This window comes from Heteronotia binoei, chromosome 2 (genome assembly GCF_032191835.1).
Source record: "Heteronotia binoei isolate CCM8104 ecotype False Entrance Well chromosome 2, APGP_CSIRO_Hbin_v1, whole genome shotgun sequence".
NCBI lineage: Eukaryota > Metazoa > Chordata > Lepidosauria > Squamata > Gekkonidae > Heteronotia > Heteronotia binoei.
Genome location: NC_083224.1, coordinates 57111164 through 57129083, shown reverse-complemented (window position 1 = coordinate 57129083; position 17920 = coordinate 57111164). Strand labels below are relative to the sequence as shown.

The 17920-nt window shown below is 39.0% G+C and overlaps 2 protein-coding genes across 11 annotated transcripts in view; one reads left to right on the top strand and one right to left on the bottom strand.

Moving 5' to 3' along the window:
* Positions 1 to 1683, top strand: ROMO1 (reactive oxygen species modulator 1). The gene is made up of 2 exons (XM_060231045.1): positions 1 to 158; positions 1464 to 1683. The coding sequence occupies exons 1-2, from the start codon at positions 28 to 30 to the stop codon at positions 1570 to 1572; spliced, it is 240 nt and encodes a 79-aa protein (XP_060087028.1). The 5' UTR covers positions 1 to 27; the 3' UTR covers positions 1573 to 1683.
* Positions 1684 to 5263: 3580 nt separating this feature from the next.
* Positions 5264 to 17920, bottom strand: part of RBM39 (RNA binding motif protein 39) — a 37545-nt gene continuing 24888 nt past the window's right edge. For all 10 annotated transcript variants that reach the window (XM_060231032.1, XM_060231033.1, XM_060231034.1 and 7 more), the window contains 9 exons: positions 17232 to 17369; positions 15679 to 15744; positions 11672 to 11876; positions 11408 to 11485; positions 9581 to 9613; positions 8002 to 8077; positions 7815 to 7920; positions 6968 to 7046; positions 5264 to 6262 (listed from right to left, as the gene is read on the bottom strand). In XM_060231032.1, the coding sequence (XP_060087015.1) occupies positions 6162 to 6262; positions 6968 to 7046; positions 7815 to 7920; positions 8002 to 8077; positions 9581 to 9613; positions 11408 to 11485; positions 11672 to 11876; positions 15679 to 15744; positions 17232 to 17369 (882 nt within the window). In that variant the 3' untranslated portion in view covers positions 5264 to 6161. The remainder of the gene's footprint in view (positions 6263 to 6967; positions 7047 to 7814; positions 7921 to 8001; positions 8078 to 9580; positions 9614 to 11407; positions 11486 to 11671; positions 11877 to 15678; positions 15745 to 17231; positions 17370 to 17920) is intronic.

Here is a 17920-nt window from a genome sequence, read left to right as displayed (position 1 = left end):
TTTGTGCTCAGTTTTCTTTTTTCCTAGATGCCTGTGACCGTGGGCCCATATGGGCAGTCTCAACCCAGCTGCTTTGACAGAGTAAAAATGGGCTTCATGATGGGCTTTGCTGTTGGTATGGCAGCAGGTGCACTATTTGGCACATTTTCTTGCCTCAGGTATGTTTGAGTCAGACTGTTGCAGTTGAACGTAATATACATCCTAAGAAGAATCTTCACTATAACCCCAACTCCATTTCAGAAAGCTAGGGTTTGTGGGGGCAAGGAGAACCATGAGCCCAGTTGGCAGATCAAATCTTTGCTTTTTCTTACTTTACATTGCAGCTCCCTGGGCTCTTTCAGAAGCCACTTGGAGGGTTAGCATATCCTGAGAAAGTGTCATTGCAGTATGGCCTTTTCTGCATTCTCATTTTATTTGCTGGTAAGTTTGTTTCTTCAGGTTTTTTTCTCCTGATCTGCCTGTGTTTTGCTACCTCAAACAGTCTATTCGATAACACACAGATTTATGTCTGGCATAAAAACCTGCAGTTTAAACTCAGAGAGGTATTCTGGAAATAAACCTGTGTGACATTGAATGAACCACTAGAGGGAGCAAAACATGCAGAATAGAAACATCCCCCCCAAGAATGCAGAAAAGCCCTGTGAGAACTATTTGAATTAGAATTTAGCTTGTGCTCTTGGTAATCTTAGAGAAACAAAGGTGCTTATACCGGCGTATTTAATCAGAGAAGATAGCAATGCTTCTGTGCAGCCATTATCAATTTCATGGGGGACTATTCAGCTCAATGTATATTACATTATTTTCATGCTTTTGTACTATCTAGCTTTTTTGCATTCATCCCCTGCGCTAACTTGCACTCCTTAAGGTGACAATGTACAGAATTTAATAAAGTAACAGGAAAACCCAGCCATTTCTCATCCAAAATTGGGAAGAAAGCCGATCTTTAGAGAGTCTAAATTTCACTCTTCTAAAACCAGGCTTTTTTAGTTATCCAAATGCACATTTCAGTTTTACTACCAGGTCTTTAATGCAAATACTGTAGCAGTTAAGATTCAACTTCCATAAGTAATTGTTACCAAAAGCATCAATAAAGATATTAAGCATTAGAAAATAAAAATTTAAGGAACTGTTTGAGAATGCCAAATTTTTTTATCTTTGCTTGAGCTGCAAATTCCCATATTACACAAGTTGTTTTTAAAGCCCTGTAGCCTCAAAAGTAAACTGCCATGTGGTATGTAGGGCTGTTGTTTGAGAAGGACAAGTGCCCACGATGTACGGAACTAGTCATATAGGAAAGGCTTTAGGGAATTTGGCTTTATTAAATTTTTGATTATTTTTATTACACATTGACATTAATTGGTCAGCATTTCCTCCAAATCAGGTGTTTGATTCTGTGTGATAAGTCAGGACCAGAAAATAAGTGACCCCTTCTTACGGTGTATGTACTGTTTCTTTTCGTTTAGGATTGGCATGAGAGGGCGAGAACTGATGGGTGGCGTTGGCAAAACAATGATGCAGAGTGGTGGCACTTTCGGGACATTTATGGCCATTGGCATGGGAATCCGCTGTTGACATGTTAATTTTTTTTTTATTCTGAAGACCCAAAGTCCCTGCTGATTGAGTTCCTGCAATGTAATATAATAAAAGTCTTTGCACCAGGACTGAGTAATCAGTCAAAATGTATAGGTCTCTGCCGTTATTTCAATATCAGCAGTTTGTTTTTGCCTTCATCATGCAGCTATTCCATCTCAAGTGTTGAAATAAGGATAACTGTTGTCGTCTGAAGGAGCTACACATACTAGTAATTTTCTCTTTAATAAGATACATTGAGAACAAGTATATTTTGACCAGACAGAATTATGAAATGCACTGCCAGTGGAAGTAGAGGTGGCTATGAGTGCAGATGGCTTCAAAAGAGGACAGATTCACAAAGGATAGATTTTTCAATAGCTACTAGCCATTGTGAGTTAAGGGAACCTTTATATATGTATAAGCAGATCCAAGTGAGCAGCCGTGTTGGTCTGAAGTAGTTGAACAAAGCAGGAGTCAAATGGCACCTTTAAGACCAACCAAGTTTTATTCAAAACGTAAACTTCCGTGTGCTCTCTAAGCACACTTCATCAGACCATGATAGAACTATGAATCATCAGGACATTATAGTACCACTCATGACAGCCACTTGTCTTATGCTTGTACCTATTTGAAACTATTTTTGTATGAAAACCCAGAATCTTTGGCATCAGTTCTTATTACTTCCCATATTAAGTGTTAAAGCCATACTTGAAAAATCCTTTATATTGCAAGTTTTGGCATCCTGTCTCAGCATTAGAACTTGTTTCATGCACATTTCATTTTTTGGAACAACTTGGTAAGGTACATCAGAATTGTAAACATTCTGTAAATGTTTTTTCTAATAGCTGGATTCAGGGCATTTTGATAGATTATTCCTACATATTCCACCTGAAAGAGAATTCAGATCATCCCCTAGACTAGAATGCTAAGAGCTACCCCCTTTAGGTCTGGATCATTACCAAGATCAGAACATCTGATACCTTAAAAGCCATCTACCCTTTCTCTATAGCAGTAAGACAGTCCTGGCAGGGCAGTATGCTCTCCGTCGACTGATAAGAAAGTCATGGTAAATCAGCATTCCTTTCTCCATCAGAGGAGGTACTCTCTGACCAGGGATTAAATAGCACTGTCCCATATTCAAAGCTAGCAATCTGGGTGGCTAGATTTTATAGACTTGTTAAAGCACTTGCCTCCCAAACTCTGTAGAAACAAATACCTTATGATGGCTAAGAAAAAGACAAGCAGTGGTGGCTATCCTTAAGATCTGTTTGAGTAAGGCTTTAGTGCCTTGTGTTACAGAAGTTGAGGATCCTCTGGTAGAGAAGACTAGATCCTAGGCAAATGATCACTGATCAAGAACACTCATGTCTTTATTCCCTGAGGGTGAACACTGATTTTCATCATAAAGGAAATAAAATGCATCTGATCTCAAGACCTAGTACTACAATGTAACTCTGGATAGCCATTCCTTGGGGAAGGGCACTTTTTTAGCAAAGCAAGACAGCACTAAATCATGAGATGCCATCCCCTATATGCCCTTCACAGCTTATGGGTTACGAGGCCCATCTTGCCTATTCTGTAACAGAACTAGGTTAGGCTTGGTAGAGTGACTGGCACGAGGTTACACAGCAATTTTCACGGTAGAGTGAAATTCTGAAGCCAGTTCTAACAGAAAACTACCATGATACACTGATCACTGCAACAGCTAGATTCAAGTCTAGTAGCACTTTAGGAGACCAGTAAGATTCCTAAGGTATGAGCTTTTGAGAATCAAAGCTCCCTTTGTCAGATAAGGAGCTTTGTCTCAACTCCTACCCAAAAAATCTGGCTGGTCTCTAAAGTGCTACTGGACTGGAATCAGAACCTTGGATACTCACCATGAGGGTTCCTCCTGCTGAGGTTAGGTCATTTTAGAATGGGTGATTCTCACAGCAATGATTTTGGCTAGAAAGATGAACTGGGAACCTTGTCAGCCAGAAAAGGGGCGACAGCAAAAAGGCCATGCAGGCTGTCTTGGTGGGTCACTGAGCAAGGGTCCCAACAAGATGCAGCATACCCTCCCTACGCCTAGACCCTTACTTGTGGGCAGCCGAGGGTTAGAGTGCTTGGACCCCAAAGATGAGGTGGGAGAAGAGCAGTCTTGCATGCCTTGCAGCTCCTCTCATGAATCTCTTTAAAAGGATTCATAATCTCAGCCAAGCAATAATTCCACCCACAACCTTAGAAGGGGTGAGCAGGCAGCACCTTACCCACTGAAGTTCCATTCCAGTGGTCAAGAAGTCCCTACAGTTCAGGTAAGGGTCCAACAGAGGAGCCTGCCATACCCTATGGGAGCCAAACTGGCAGCCGAGAGCTTGCGGGGGTAACCACTAGGGAGCCTAAGTGGGTCATTCTTGACCCCAGGGCCCAAAATGGCAGCCAAGAGCCGAGGATGTCCAAAGAGGAAGATTAGCATGTCATTGTAGGCCCCAGGGGCCAAAATGGTAGTCAAGAGAACCATTTGCACATAAGGTGCCATTTTAGTTTTTTTATGGCATGTTTTTAGGTGCTTCCAGTAGTTTTCCTAGGCCACTCTGGGCTAGACTCAAGTGGAGGAGCTCTCTTTGCAAGAGACAGAAGCAGAAGGTCTCAATAATTTTCAGAGATGAATTTGTATTTTTTACTTTTCTCTGGAGCCTCACCACTGCGCCATTCTTCTCCAAGGGGGAAAGGACAGAGAAAGAAATCATGTGGACATAAGCAGCAGCAGAGCCAAGAAGTGTGAAAGAGAAATCAGGGCATTTTAGAAAGGTTAGGAAACTCTCAGGTATAGCTCTAGGAGAAAGGCAAGTTTAAATGGATGAGTTTGCTCCAAATCTACACACTAATAAGGCAAGATGCAAACTGGGCCAGGGCTACTCCCACCCAGGAGACAGGAGTTGAAAAGTTTAGTCCTGCCTCCCTGCACAATTGGTGGGAATCATCCAGTCCAAGATGCCTTCCTCCTCAGAGCAAGAACTAGCTATTCTGCTGACAAACCCATAGAACAGAAACAAGGAAGGGCTTTCTAAACAATGCAGCCCATTCTTGTACAGAATTTTTTCCACACCTTGCAAGACATTCTGTTGGCTTTAAATGAACAATGATTAGAAGTGCCAAGAAATTGTAGACAAGAAGGATCAAGAGATGTTGCACAGAAAGACTCATATGAAAACAAATTAGCAATATTGTCCTTAAACAAGGGATAATCTTCAAATGCACTGGGCTTATTTCAGTGTTGTCCTGTCTTCTAACTGAAGAGAACCATCCTGCCTCTCTACCTATGACTGTGTAAGGAACCAGAGCTAGCTCTAACAGTAAGGGAGGAAACACTTGGTTCAAGTTCTTTAAGAAAAATCTAGCCTTAGTCTAATGCAGGGGTCCCCAACCCCTGGGGCCACAGACCAGTACTGGTCCATTGCCTGTTAGCAACCAGGCCATGAGTTGTATAATTATTTCATTATATATTACAATGTAATAACAGAAATAAAGTGCACAATTGTATCATCCTGAAACCATCCCCATCCCCCCACCCCCCGGTCTGTGGAAAAACTGTCTTCCACAAAACCGGTCCCTGGTGCCAAAAAGGTTGGGGACCACTGGTCTAATGTACTCTTATTTTATATTTTCCTGTTTGCAGCAAGTCTTAGTTCTTAAAAAGAATACTTCTGGAGGCCTTTAAGAGAATTTTATTTGAGTGGTTCTTACAAAGATTGTTGCAATATGAAAGTCATTTGTTGATAGAAATATCAAGCTGTTTTGTCAAACACACTGAAGTTAACCCAAAAATATATTTCAGAGCTCACAGAGCTTAAAAAAGAGCAGAGATTATATGCAACCAGACAAAATATATTCCTGCATTTCCTACTTCAACTTTCAAACTAAGTACATTCCCTGCAATCAATGGACCTTTAATTTGGAAATGCAGAGATAGCTTTGTTTGGAATTCTAAACACACCTTACACTTTATTTACAAGAACCTTTTACAGTGACAATCAGAAGTTACCATCTAGAAATAAAATGCTCTAATCTTCCCAATGCTGCCAACTGGTCAACATTAAATGACCAAACATTAAATGATCAGCTGACCAAAAGAGTCACTCAGTAGCCTCTTGAATTTTCAGTCCATAAAAAAAAACCCACACTAAATATGTCCAGTTAAATTCTGATATTAACCTTTAGCAGAGCATCTACATTTAAGTGAATGTAAAATGTAATACCTGCATTAAAAGAAAAGGCTGGTGAAAACATTAAAAAATCATGTCCTGACCACCTTTTACAGAAAATCTTTTCTATGAGCTACATCTGTTCCTACAGATCACCCTAGCCAAATGTTCTAAAATGTACAAGAATTACAAGGCAGAACAAGTAGTCAGCTTTGTATACAGTGGGAATGCTAATCAAGAGAGAATGAACACACAGCATTCCTGCTTACTCTTTATTTTTTGTTTAAAGGTAACAGGAAGTGTACACAAAAGGACATTACACCCTTTCCTTTTGTTTTGTCTAAATAAAAGGTAACTCGGTCTTCCTCCAAAAATAGCTATGTACAAAACTGACTAAATCCATCTTCATCGCCGAGAAGGAACCAAAAGCTGAGTTGCAGTCACAGAATCAGGAAAAAGATTGTGGTATGTTGGAAGAGGTACATATGCTGCTGTAATCATTTTACCTAGAGAGAGAGAGGGGGGGAGGGGGGGAGAGACATTTTAAAATTGCTTATTTAAAAACAAATGAAAGCGAGCAGTGCTTACAAAGTGCATTCAGAAACTTACAGGAAAAGCTGGACAATTCACCTCACCCTAGCAATATTTTTTCCATACGCACACACACCCGCTTTTAAAGTGGTTTTAAGGAAGAAAAGTCTCTTTTATGTCTGGCAACAACTGGCCATTCATTCAAGGTTCATTTCACACTGCATGTTACTCTACTTGCCATTAACACCATTATGGCTGCCATATTATAAAGGCCAGGGATGCTAGGGTGAGAGAGCAAAGTTACCCACCCAGAAGTCACTATATATTTTTTTCTACCTGAAAAAACCATCTATCCAAGCTCAAGACATTACACATTGAAAGAACCAGAAACTGTCACTGTGGCTAAGGAAATATGTCAGTGACAGAGCTAAATCAATCATTCTGCTCTCCTAAGGGTTTATAGCCCTGAAAATGCATGTGTTTGGATAACACATGGAAGAGATGTATTACATTCACTGTGAATCTCAAAAGAACTGATAAACCCTCCCCAGACTTTGACACATCTGGTTCAAGGTATTCCAGGAATTTCTACTTATTTCTCAAAGTTACAGCACTCTGTCTATCATCTATAGCTATTTTTTATTAATGACCAACTGTAAAAGAATAGCAAGAGTACTTACCAGCAAACCATCTTCCATGTAATGCATTAACAGCTGCAATTGCTGCAGCTATTGAAAGGCATTTGACATACACATTGCCCTAAAATATGAAGAGAAAAAAAACAATGGTTATTGCTTTCATCAAGTAGATCTATTTTCTTTGGACAATCTCTCTTCCTGTGCCCTAATGCAGAAGACATGTATAAACACCATCGTAAGATTTTTAAAAATTAACAAATTAACCAGGTCCCTCTTCCAACTTTATTATTCTATTATTCTTACTTGCAGAATTACGGAAGCTTCTACAACTATTAATAGGTGAAAGATGTTTAAAATACTAAATGTTCTAACTAAAATCTATTTGCTTTCAGAAACTCTTACACTGTGTACCAATGATGAGTTAGAGCCAGACTGAATAGGAACTTACACTGATCTCTCCATCTCAATGCAGACCCTCCCTGAAGATCAGTATGCTGCAGTGGGACAGGGGAGCTAAGAAAGTTCAATTCCTCTGATGGAAAATTTAATCTGGTTCCAACCTGGTATTTGCTATTAAAACACAGCCCTGAATTGTAGAAACTGCAACACACAGCTCTATAATTTACAACAACAAATTCCGAATTCATAACATCCTGTTTTCATGAATTTGTTCTGATAAAAATGTAAAGATTAACTGAATATTTATTTGCTCCTTTGGTATCTGCTCTCTTGACATCCGAGTACAGTTGCATTAAGGCACAAATGTTAAAATATTTTCATCTTGTTACACACTGAAATATTTCCCAATATTTATTTGTACTAATGATATGCTCACTTCTTGAAGAATGACAGGAACAGACAACTCTTTGATTACATTTCGGTAACATACCTGAGCTGAATTTTTGTCCACATATATATGCACAACTCCTCCGTGTTTGTTACACTCCTCAATCACATCATCCTTAATTTCTGTATCCCAGCCAGCTTCTTCTTCACTGTAAAGGAAAACAAAAGTCTAAAATTCACTGACTCTAGTGTTTATATTGGATGGGGGGGAAATAAGATTATCAACTTACGTTTGAGGGTTAAACATGTTGGAGAGCTGGAAGCACTGTGTTGCAAGTGGTTGTACAGAAGCCGCTGCAGCTAGTGCTGAACAAAGAAAAAATTGCAGCATGAGTTTTGTTTTTACACAAAGCTCTGTACACAGTCAAGAAAGTCAATAGATTTTAAACATACAACAAAGGCTTTTAAAACTGTACATTCTACTACAAAATACACAAAGCAATTTCATCTCTCATTCCATAAAACTATAATTGAGAGTTATGTCCCCTCCTGGCATCACTTCAGTTTATGTAAGCCAAAAGGGCATTTCCCCCCACAACAGCCAAGTACCTCTCAAAGCTTTTTATAGCTTCCCTACCCAGTCAAGTACATTTTAAATTATCTGGTCTAGTCAATGTATATGAGACAGATATTAAGCTTGTTTTTATCATGTGCCATTAAATCGCTTGAATCCAGCAATGTGCAAGCAGAACTATAAATGGATTTAAGAGCAATTCTGCTTGTGGAGGATCTTGCACAATAATATATATTATACTGGCCAAAAGCTGGATAAGATCCTGCAGAAACATGCGTGGGAATACAATAAGCTTGACTTTGTGCAAATGGCTACTGTGATGTTTTTCTCTCAACCATTGTTCCCAAGGATTTCCTCAATATCTGGTTTTCAGAACAGTGTCATTCAGGGGAATGTAATAAAACCCCATCCCAAAACAGGAATTTCAGTTGTAATTCTCTGCTCACTGTACCCTCACCCTCAATGAGACTGAGGACTCTAATACACTGCCATGAGCCCACTTTGCAGGGAGGGCAGTATAGAATAAATAAATTATATAACCTTTGGCTCCTTTAACTAAGGAAATAGTCATATAGTATCTTTTGTCTCATGCTCAAAGGCTTTCTGTTCTCCCAATTCAGATTCATTTTTCACCAGGCAATTGTTTTGCATTTCCTCTTTTAAATTATGTTGTCACATATATAGAAGTTTGTACAGTCTAGGTTATATAGAAACATTTGGTAATACAAAAAATTATTCCTGCATGCTTGGAGACTTCTGTAAGCATTCAGTGCTCCCTTCTTCCTTGTCAGGGGGAAGACTGTCAGTGTATGTGCAGGCGACAGATAGCAAAGGATCTAATTGACATTAGATGATCTGGCTGACAGGGGCATCTGGAAGACGGCCAGATTGCATCAGCCAGAGTGATGTGACCATGACTCAGCACTGATTGGTCACTTACCTAGAGGACATGTATAAATGTACAGTAGTACTCTGCTACTTGTTGGAGGTTGGATGGTGAATTGTGTGCGGAGCATTTTGCTAGTCTGTATTATAGTTGTAAATAAATGTATACAGCTAGTCTAATCGCAGCTGTGTACAAGACTTGATTCCTTTGCGTCTTCAGAAAACTCTCTCACTAAACGCAGAAGACCAACAAAGACATGTTACGGAGCCTCTGTGATCAAAACACCCTATTCACTTGACCATTAAGACCTCATTTACACTGTTTTCATCTGTCTTTTCCTTAAAGACTTTAACTCAATGAATTGCTCAAATAGCATTTAATCCATGTATTAAATCAAATTCAGCCTCACCTTCACTCTGCTGCGAAAGTCTTGTCTGCAAATCTAAAAAGTTGTAGAGAAAGTTTAATATCCTTTTAGAATGAACACATTGCTATGAAATATCACAATAGCATAGCAGTTGCCTATTCCTATCTAAAGAGCCTCATTTTCACATTTTTTTGTGGACCAACGCTAACCCTCACCAGCAAACATCACACATTTGCACAACCCTTTGTAAAAGCTCTTGAGGCATCTAATGTGACCTGTAGAGACTTCTGACTTTTGGTATCCACAAAACTATGAAGACACTGGCTGACTACATTTAAATTTAAGAAAAATATTTTTACTGTCTGCACATGGCCTACAAGTCAGAATGTTGCTGATTCTATAGTGCTACAACACAGAATGCCTGAGTCACATTCTAACCAATCTGCACCAGAGGCAGCAAAAAAAATTTCTCATTGGTTAATAATTTTAATTGTAGTCATATAACAGGCCTGCAAATACTTTCAGAGCTGCTCATAGAAGCAAAAAACAACCCTCCGCTAAAAAAACCCCCAAGAAAACCTGAACTTGAGTATTAATTGAAACTGTGACTGGCTATTATTATCTATGGATGCTAAGCGATCTCTCTCTCTCCACCAAAATCTCTGCATTGTAAATTAGTGTGGAAAGTAGTATTAATTATATACTAGAAAGAATTAGAACTGCACTTTATTGGTGACACTAGCAATTAAGAGTTCCCAGTAACCAAACAACACATTTTCCAGCCAGTGCTTTGAGGTTATCTGGAAGCCAGGTATGGAACAGTAATGGCAACTCCAGCAGTTCCCACCCATCAGAATAGGGAAGCTGATGTTGCTCACATCCTCTAAGAGTCCCTGTGCCCAACCCTGGAAAATGTTTTTTACATTACCCTGTTTGGCTTGGTAATTTTTACATCACCCTCCTGATGGCAATAAAAGCCCCTCTGAACTTACAAAGAGCTAATGGACCACCTGAGGATCCCTCAAGGTCCTTGGAACAGTTTTAGAAATGCAGTATTAGGAAAATTATTAAGTTCCTCCATTTATTTAGTACTGTGTGCAGCTATAACAGCTGGCAGACACCAATAAATGGAAAAATTTATCGATCACACATACAATTCAAGATTAGTCTTGTAAATCTGTGCTCATCAACATTTCAATAATGCATCATTCCATAGGCCAGAGGTCCCCAACGTAGTGTCTGTTGATGCCATGGCACCTGCACCAAGACATGTTGGAAACCTCTGCAATAGACTGTCTGGACCTTTTTATAATGATCAGAAGCTGGATAATGGAAAGTAGACATCAAGGAAAGAAAGGAAGAATTTTAATCTGACTCACAGCACAAATGTGGGATGAAAAAGGCAGAAGCTACACATGCAACTGCCAGAGGATGACAACGATGTGAAAACTCGTGTATATTCTCTCCTAGCCTAACTGTTTTACCAGTATCATGTAAGACTGCTCTAGATTATGTACTTTTCTAGCCTAGCTTGTTTTTCTTGACATCTTGGGGTGTTTTTTTTACTGTTTTAGCTGTGGGCCACCTTGAGAGGCAGCATACAAGTTTTCTAAATGAACATACTTTGCTACACAACAGTTATCATCCACTGCTGACATATGCCTACAAATAATGAAATAAATAGTTCCTTGAAAGTTCAATGTCATAATACACTAATTGACACAGCATTAACCCTCACAAGAACCTATCAACTAATGTGTGTGATAGTGATTTAGTAGAGGTGCAGGGGAAAAAATAACATCTCAAATGGTTAAGAAACTAGCTGAGCAATACACAAATAGCTTTCTATTTTAGAGAACAAGATTTTACCTGCCACAGCTCCAAATGCTAATGATCCACTCATCTGCAGAGCTTGCTGTGCAGCTGGAGGAATCTGCAAACCAGTACCTAAAATAAATAATGACTGTATAATAAGAATCAATGAAACCAGAAAGCCTACACTATATGTTCTAGTTACCCACTGACCGTTCTTCTAGACTGGAAAACTTAGTTGGATGAAATGTAGTGGCAAAAAAATGCTTAAAGAAAATCTGGGCTGTTTTGTTTTGTTTTTTTTAAATCACAAACACTTACCTTCAGCTAGTCTTGCCATCAACTGGAGACGGCCAGTTGTACCCAAGTCAATGCCAGTCCTTTCCAATTCATCACTGTCCAAAAATGAGCTGGCACTGGATGCATCTGTACGCTCAGTTACATGACCAACTTTCATTGGTCTACCAGCTAGCTCAAAACCATTTAGTTGTTCTAAGGCCTTTTTGGCACACTCTGAGTCGGAAAACTGGGGGGGGAAATTGCTGGAATTAGACAATTATTTGCAGAGGATTCTGTTTCAACGCTTCTTTTTAATACACAATTTTTACTTATTTGAAAGTAACAGACAATCCTGTAAAAGAATAGGACCTATTTTACAAGTACACAGATTTTTGCCTTCAAAACAGACTAAATGAAACCTTGCAATTAAGTTATCAGAAGTACACTATATTGTTACATATTACAATACATTTTTATAAAGGTAAAGGTGCAAGCACCTGTCATTTCAAACTCTAGGGTGATGTCACATCACGATATTTTCACAGTAGTCTTTTTACAGGGTGGTTTGCCATTGCCTTCCCCAATCATCAACACTTTTCCCCCAGCAAGCTGGGTACTCACTTTACCGACCTCAGAAGGATGAAAGGCTGAGTCAACCCTGAGTCGACTACCTGAACCCAGACTCCGCCGGAATCGAACTCAGATCGTGAGCAGAGCTTATACTGCGGCAGTGCTCCCTCTAAACTGAGTTAGCATGAGCTAGCTCACAGATTTTTAGCCTCCAGCTCACACATTTTTGTCTTAGCTCAGGAAAGATGACTCCAGAGCACAGTAATTTATGCTGTAGCTCACAACTTTAATTACCAGTAGCTCACAAAGTAAAATTTTTGCTCACAAGACTCTGCAGTTTAGAGGGAACATTGGAGTGCAGTACTGCAGCTCACCACTCTGTGTCACGGGGCTTTTAAAAATATATACATACATTTTATACATACATATAAAAACTGTATGTATTTATATATTATTTATGACAAAACCTTTTTTTCTAAAAAATCAAGTTATAGTTGGGATTTTCCATACTTCTTAGCTGCACTGAGATCTAGTCAATTATCATGATTTCCCAGTTCTTTCACATTTCTTCTCACTAGGAATTTGGTAGCTTTCTGAACCAGCAGAAAGTTCTCCAGGAATGGAGTAATTTGCTATTTTATTTATACCTAAAGCATCCAAAAGCACTGTATCTACACATACTCCCACAAGGTATGAAAGTAAGAGTCAGATTTACCACATTTTTTCCAGCAATCAAATAGATACGGACTAGCAGTATGATAGCCAGCCATCACTGGTTAATGTACCCTATATGAATATATATGCGGCAAACAGCTGCTCCCTTACATTAATAGAAGTTGAAAAAAAGTTTTCCTAGCACCTACCTTTTCCTTTAAGCACCAGGCCAAAACACTGATTTCTTCCCAGACTTTTACAAGACTTCCTTTTTTTGGGGGGGGGGGGGGGCGCTATTATATGGTTGCTTCAAGCCTCACGATTGTTTTATAAATATCATATTTAAGCTACTTATGATGTTTCATACCTTGACTTCTGTTCCAATAACTTGTTTCATTGTCTATTATTCATAATTTTATGCTAACGACGCTATGATAATTTACTGTACTTTTTGCATTCCGGGCTGCCTTGAGCAGGTCTCTGAAGAGGTGGCATATACATTTGCTACAATAACTAAGATCACATCTTAGGATCTTCTGGTTAGACAATATCTCTTCCCCATTTAGTAGGTATCTCTAGGATCCTCTCTGCCCATGCAATTCTCCTTAAGACTGCATAACAGAGAGCCAGTCTGGCATAGTGGCTAAGAGTAGAAGACTCTAATCTGGAGAAGAACCAGGTTCAATTCCCCACTTGAAGCTAGTTGGGTGACCTTGGACAAGCTGCAACACTCTCAGACTAAAAATGAAATAAGCATAGCTCACCTAAATGTTGTCAAAAAAGAGCTGCAGCAGCAGCCAGACCCTCTGGGAACTCCAGCTATTCCACACACAATGCCATACAATAATTTCAATTTACTGTGCAACAGAGTTGGTGATTTGCAGACAATATGGTTCTGTTTTGTAAAATGGTCTCAAAGTTTGTTCCATTAAGGAGTCCAATAAATAGAAAACAGCTTTAAAACATATACAGAGACAATACCAAGGAATTGGTTTGTTTCTGATTTTTAACTGCGAGTAGTTTTGGTAACATTAAATTTGGAAAATAAAATCTACAGACTATATGAGAGCACTAAAAACCTCTTTTATTAAAAATGGGAAAGACATTCTGACTCAAAAGAATCTGAAAAGACATTTGTCCCCAGATACGTAACACTGAATGGACTGGTTATTTCTCTGGAAGTTGTAGCTTCCTTGCCTTGTCTCTCTGAAAATTCGGAGGTGGATGTCATCTGCCCTACTGGGAAGCCACAGGTGCAAGTGTTCAGTGCGTGTGCAGTATCCCAGCAGAGCAAATAATACCCTCACAGGGGGCCACTCAGTTGTTTTGGCAGCTAAAATGATGTGGAGAGGACAAAAACAGGAACTGCCCCCTCCCATTTTTCTGATCAGAATCACTCTTTGTTTGTGTTTTTTGCACAGGATTTGCTACTAGGACTTGCAGCAGCAGTATGGCTGCAAGTCCCTGTTGCAAACTTGTGCAAAAAGTAACATCCAGTTTCCTTTATAGCCAATATATTTATCATGGATCGCTGATCTGAATGCATCCTGTTAATGGAGCTCCACATGAGATCAACAAAATGCTGAATTTCTGAAGCTAGTTCTTCAACAGTATTCTTCTTGAACAGCAATAAATGATTAAATTTCTGATAACACTCTGCTGTATCAGAATCCATGGGGCTACAAGACATGTGCACTACCCTTCTTGGTCTACCATATTTTAATCCCCATAACCTCCTTGAAACTCGTGGAAGGCTAACAGAAGATAAACATGGAGCATGTGTTATGATGAGAAAAGTATACGCTTTCCCCACTTAGAGCCCACATACAACTGGTGCTCTGCCAGCTGCACTGGCTCCAAGCTGAATGCCAGATCAGAGTCAAGGTTCTGATTCTAACCTTCAAAGTTCCCCCCCTCCAGCACTGCACTCTATGAATAACAATATTCTGATGGTCCCCGGCCCCAAAATCATTCATCTTGCGTCAACTTGGGCCAGGAAATTATATGAAACACTTCAATCTTTCATAAAGATTATTATTAACTTTACGAACACGAAACAGAAAAGGTAGCATATTTCTGGAGGCACAAGCAGTTGAATTCAATTGCAAGAGTTCACATTTTCTGCTTTAGCTATGAAACAGTCCTCTCCATATAGCTCATGCCAACTGGAAGTCCATCACAACTGTAACAGTTGTTCAAGGTTAATAAAAAATGGGAACTATTCTACCACTGGAAACATAACCAAAATCTAGCAGTGTCAAATTAAAGCTTGCTTAAAATAAAGTAGTTTAACTTTCAGATATATTTATATTCACACACTAGGAATAAGGCCTATTGTGGAGAAAAATACAACAAGCTCTAGAAAGATGGTCTGGGCCAGTGCCCCCACAACCCTTGTTGTCTTTCCATCCACCCAAGTGAAGGCATTCACTCCCCTTTGGAAATACTTATCACAAAATTAAACCTGACTGGAATTAACTATAAAAGCTCAGACTTTTAAGGAAATATGAAAAGAAATACATTAATAGATAACTTTACTCAAATTCCTCTTATGAGTCATTCGTTAGCCATGACTTGTTTCTGATGAACTTTTTCCACAGAAGGAAGGCTCAGTGTACAGAAATCAGTGGATTCAACCCACAGCCTGCCTTTAACCTTCAGAATATTTTAAAACATGTCTAAATCAGTTGGGAGTCACTTTTAACAAAATATTGATAGGAGTGGCCACTTTAAAAGCTTTTAGTTACTTTATGTACACTGCAGCTCCACTGCCAAGAACAGTCACCTTCCTGATCAAAGATGGCACTCAAAATTTATAAACTTACAGTGATAAATCCATATCCTTTGGAACGTCCTGTTTCACTATCCATCATCAACTGAATGCTTTCAATCTGAAAAGGTTCATGAATATTCATTAGAATGCAGAAGCCATGATAATTCAAAAGTTAATAAAAATTAAATTAGAATTATTAATAAATTATGAGAAAAGGTGAGAATAAACTAGCCAAAAAGGATAAATATGTACTCAGGTCTATTGAATGGAAGTTCATTCAGCAAAAGTAGTTAAAATTCATAAAAGGGTAAAAGGCAGGGGTATCAAACATGCAGCCAGCACAGGGCTCAAATCCGATACACAAACAACTTCCTTTTCCAGGTCTGCTACTGCAGCTACACCATTACTTGCTTTCCCCCCAGCTCCCTCATTGGATCTTTGCTTCCTGCCTCTTGCCTCCCTCCCTCCCTCTCTTTCTGTTTATCACACACATATACAGAGAGGGAGCTCTGTGGCTGCTTTCTGCTGGAAATACAAAGACAAGCCTCTGTCTGTCTTTCTCTGGAGCATACACATACACACACACAGCGTTGCTTCCTCCTCTGGGGCTGCTCCTCCTCTTTTGGAGAAGGGAGAAGGAGGAAAGAGAGAGAGAAAACAAAGTTGGGAGTCCCATGGCAGTTTTAAGACCTACATCATTTTATTCCAGGTGTAAAGTTTTTGTGCGCAAGCACACTTCTTTAGAGGGAGAGCAAGAGGGTGGATGAATTCTTCCTAGCAAGCACAATGTAAACTTTGGAAATTATTTCAGCTAATTCTGAAAAGTTCATTTTTAAAAAAGATTGGATTTCTCTGTTCACATCTGAATTTATTTTCTTCCAAAAAGACCCTGATTAGGAATTAGAACATTTGGATTGGTCTTATATCTTGGAGAGTGATTTCAGATGCCAAATGATAATAGTACACATTGGTAATAAGACAGGAAATTCAGTCCAGGAGGATTGTTTTGAGCTTCAATTTCAATGCAGCAGTCTCTCTTTCTAATCTCTCTTTGAAATTCCTTTGCAAGAGCACAGCAACTCTTAGGTCAGCAACTGAATGTCATTTATTCTTTGATCCTCCTGGATGAAATTGAGACCTAGGTTTCCAGTCTCATTACCAACACTGGTATCTCCACACCTACTACCCCTCTGCATATCACACCTAATCCAATCAAGCTTGCTATTCTCATTCACCCGCTATTGTCATTCAACTATATGAAATCACCTTTCTAAAGTTTGTATCTCCAGTACCTCCTATTACATTTTATAGCACGCATGGCCCAAGACCCACAAAGTGACATTTATGTCGGATCCCTCCCTCGTAACAAATGAGCTCAACACTTCTGGGGTAAGGAATTATTAATTAATAGCACTGTTATAAGATCATGGCAATACTTTATACTCAAGGTATGAGTATGTACTTTATACTCAGGAGCACTTACAAGTTTAACACAGCCTCAGCTGTTCATATTTGGGAATATTTTTCACAAATGGCTGAAAAAGTGACTTCAACTGGTTTTAAATACATTCTGTAGATTATGCATCCAACTAACCAGAAACTTACCCGACCAAATGGCTCAAAAATTCCACGAAGCATATCTTCAGTTATGTTGAAGTGCAATGATCCTACATACAGTCTCATGGGCCCAGCACTACCTTTCTGCAGATTATTTGCCATTGCTGCTGCTCTGTTTTTCTCTGCCTAGAAAAGTGATTTAAATAGTAAAGAGTAGGTTAATCGATAAGATTTTACATCCTATATTCTATAATTCTATAAGATTATTCTACATTCTTTCAGCCTGTATACCAGCTGAATGGCTCTCATTTCCACAAATATAGCAATGAATTAGAAGTAGGACCAGCTGACATGGCAAGGGAATTAACTACTTCCTTTCAGCAAGAAGAACAAGCATATTACCCACTGTCATATTCACCCACTCAAAATCTGCCACATGAAGGGCCTTCTATGATTCTGGAACAAGATTTTGGATTTAAACATCACTATTGTTACTCATTATTTTCAAATTAAACAGAAACAACCTGAAAATTATTTTTTTTTAAATAACTTCGATGTCCAGTGTCAGTACTTGCCTTCCTTCCAAATGCTGTATAATTGGCACAAATAATCAAATAAAATTGAAGGTGCTGACTTTTATTCATTATTAATCCCCCACATCTCACTTAGTGGTTTAGAAACTAAACCTATCCTTTGGGCTATCCTTTGTTCAATTAAAAAAGAGATATACAGGCTGC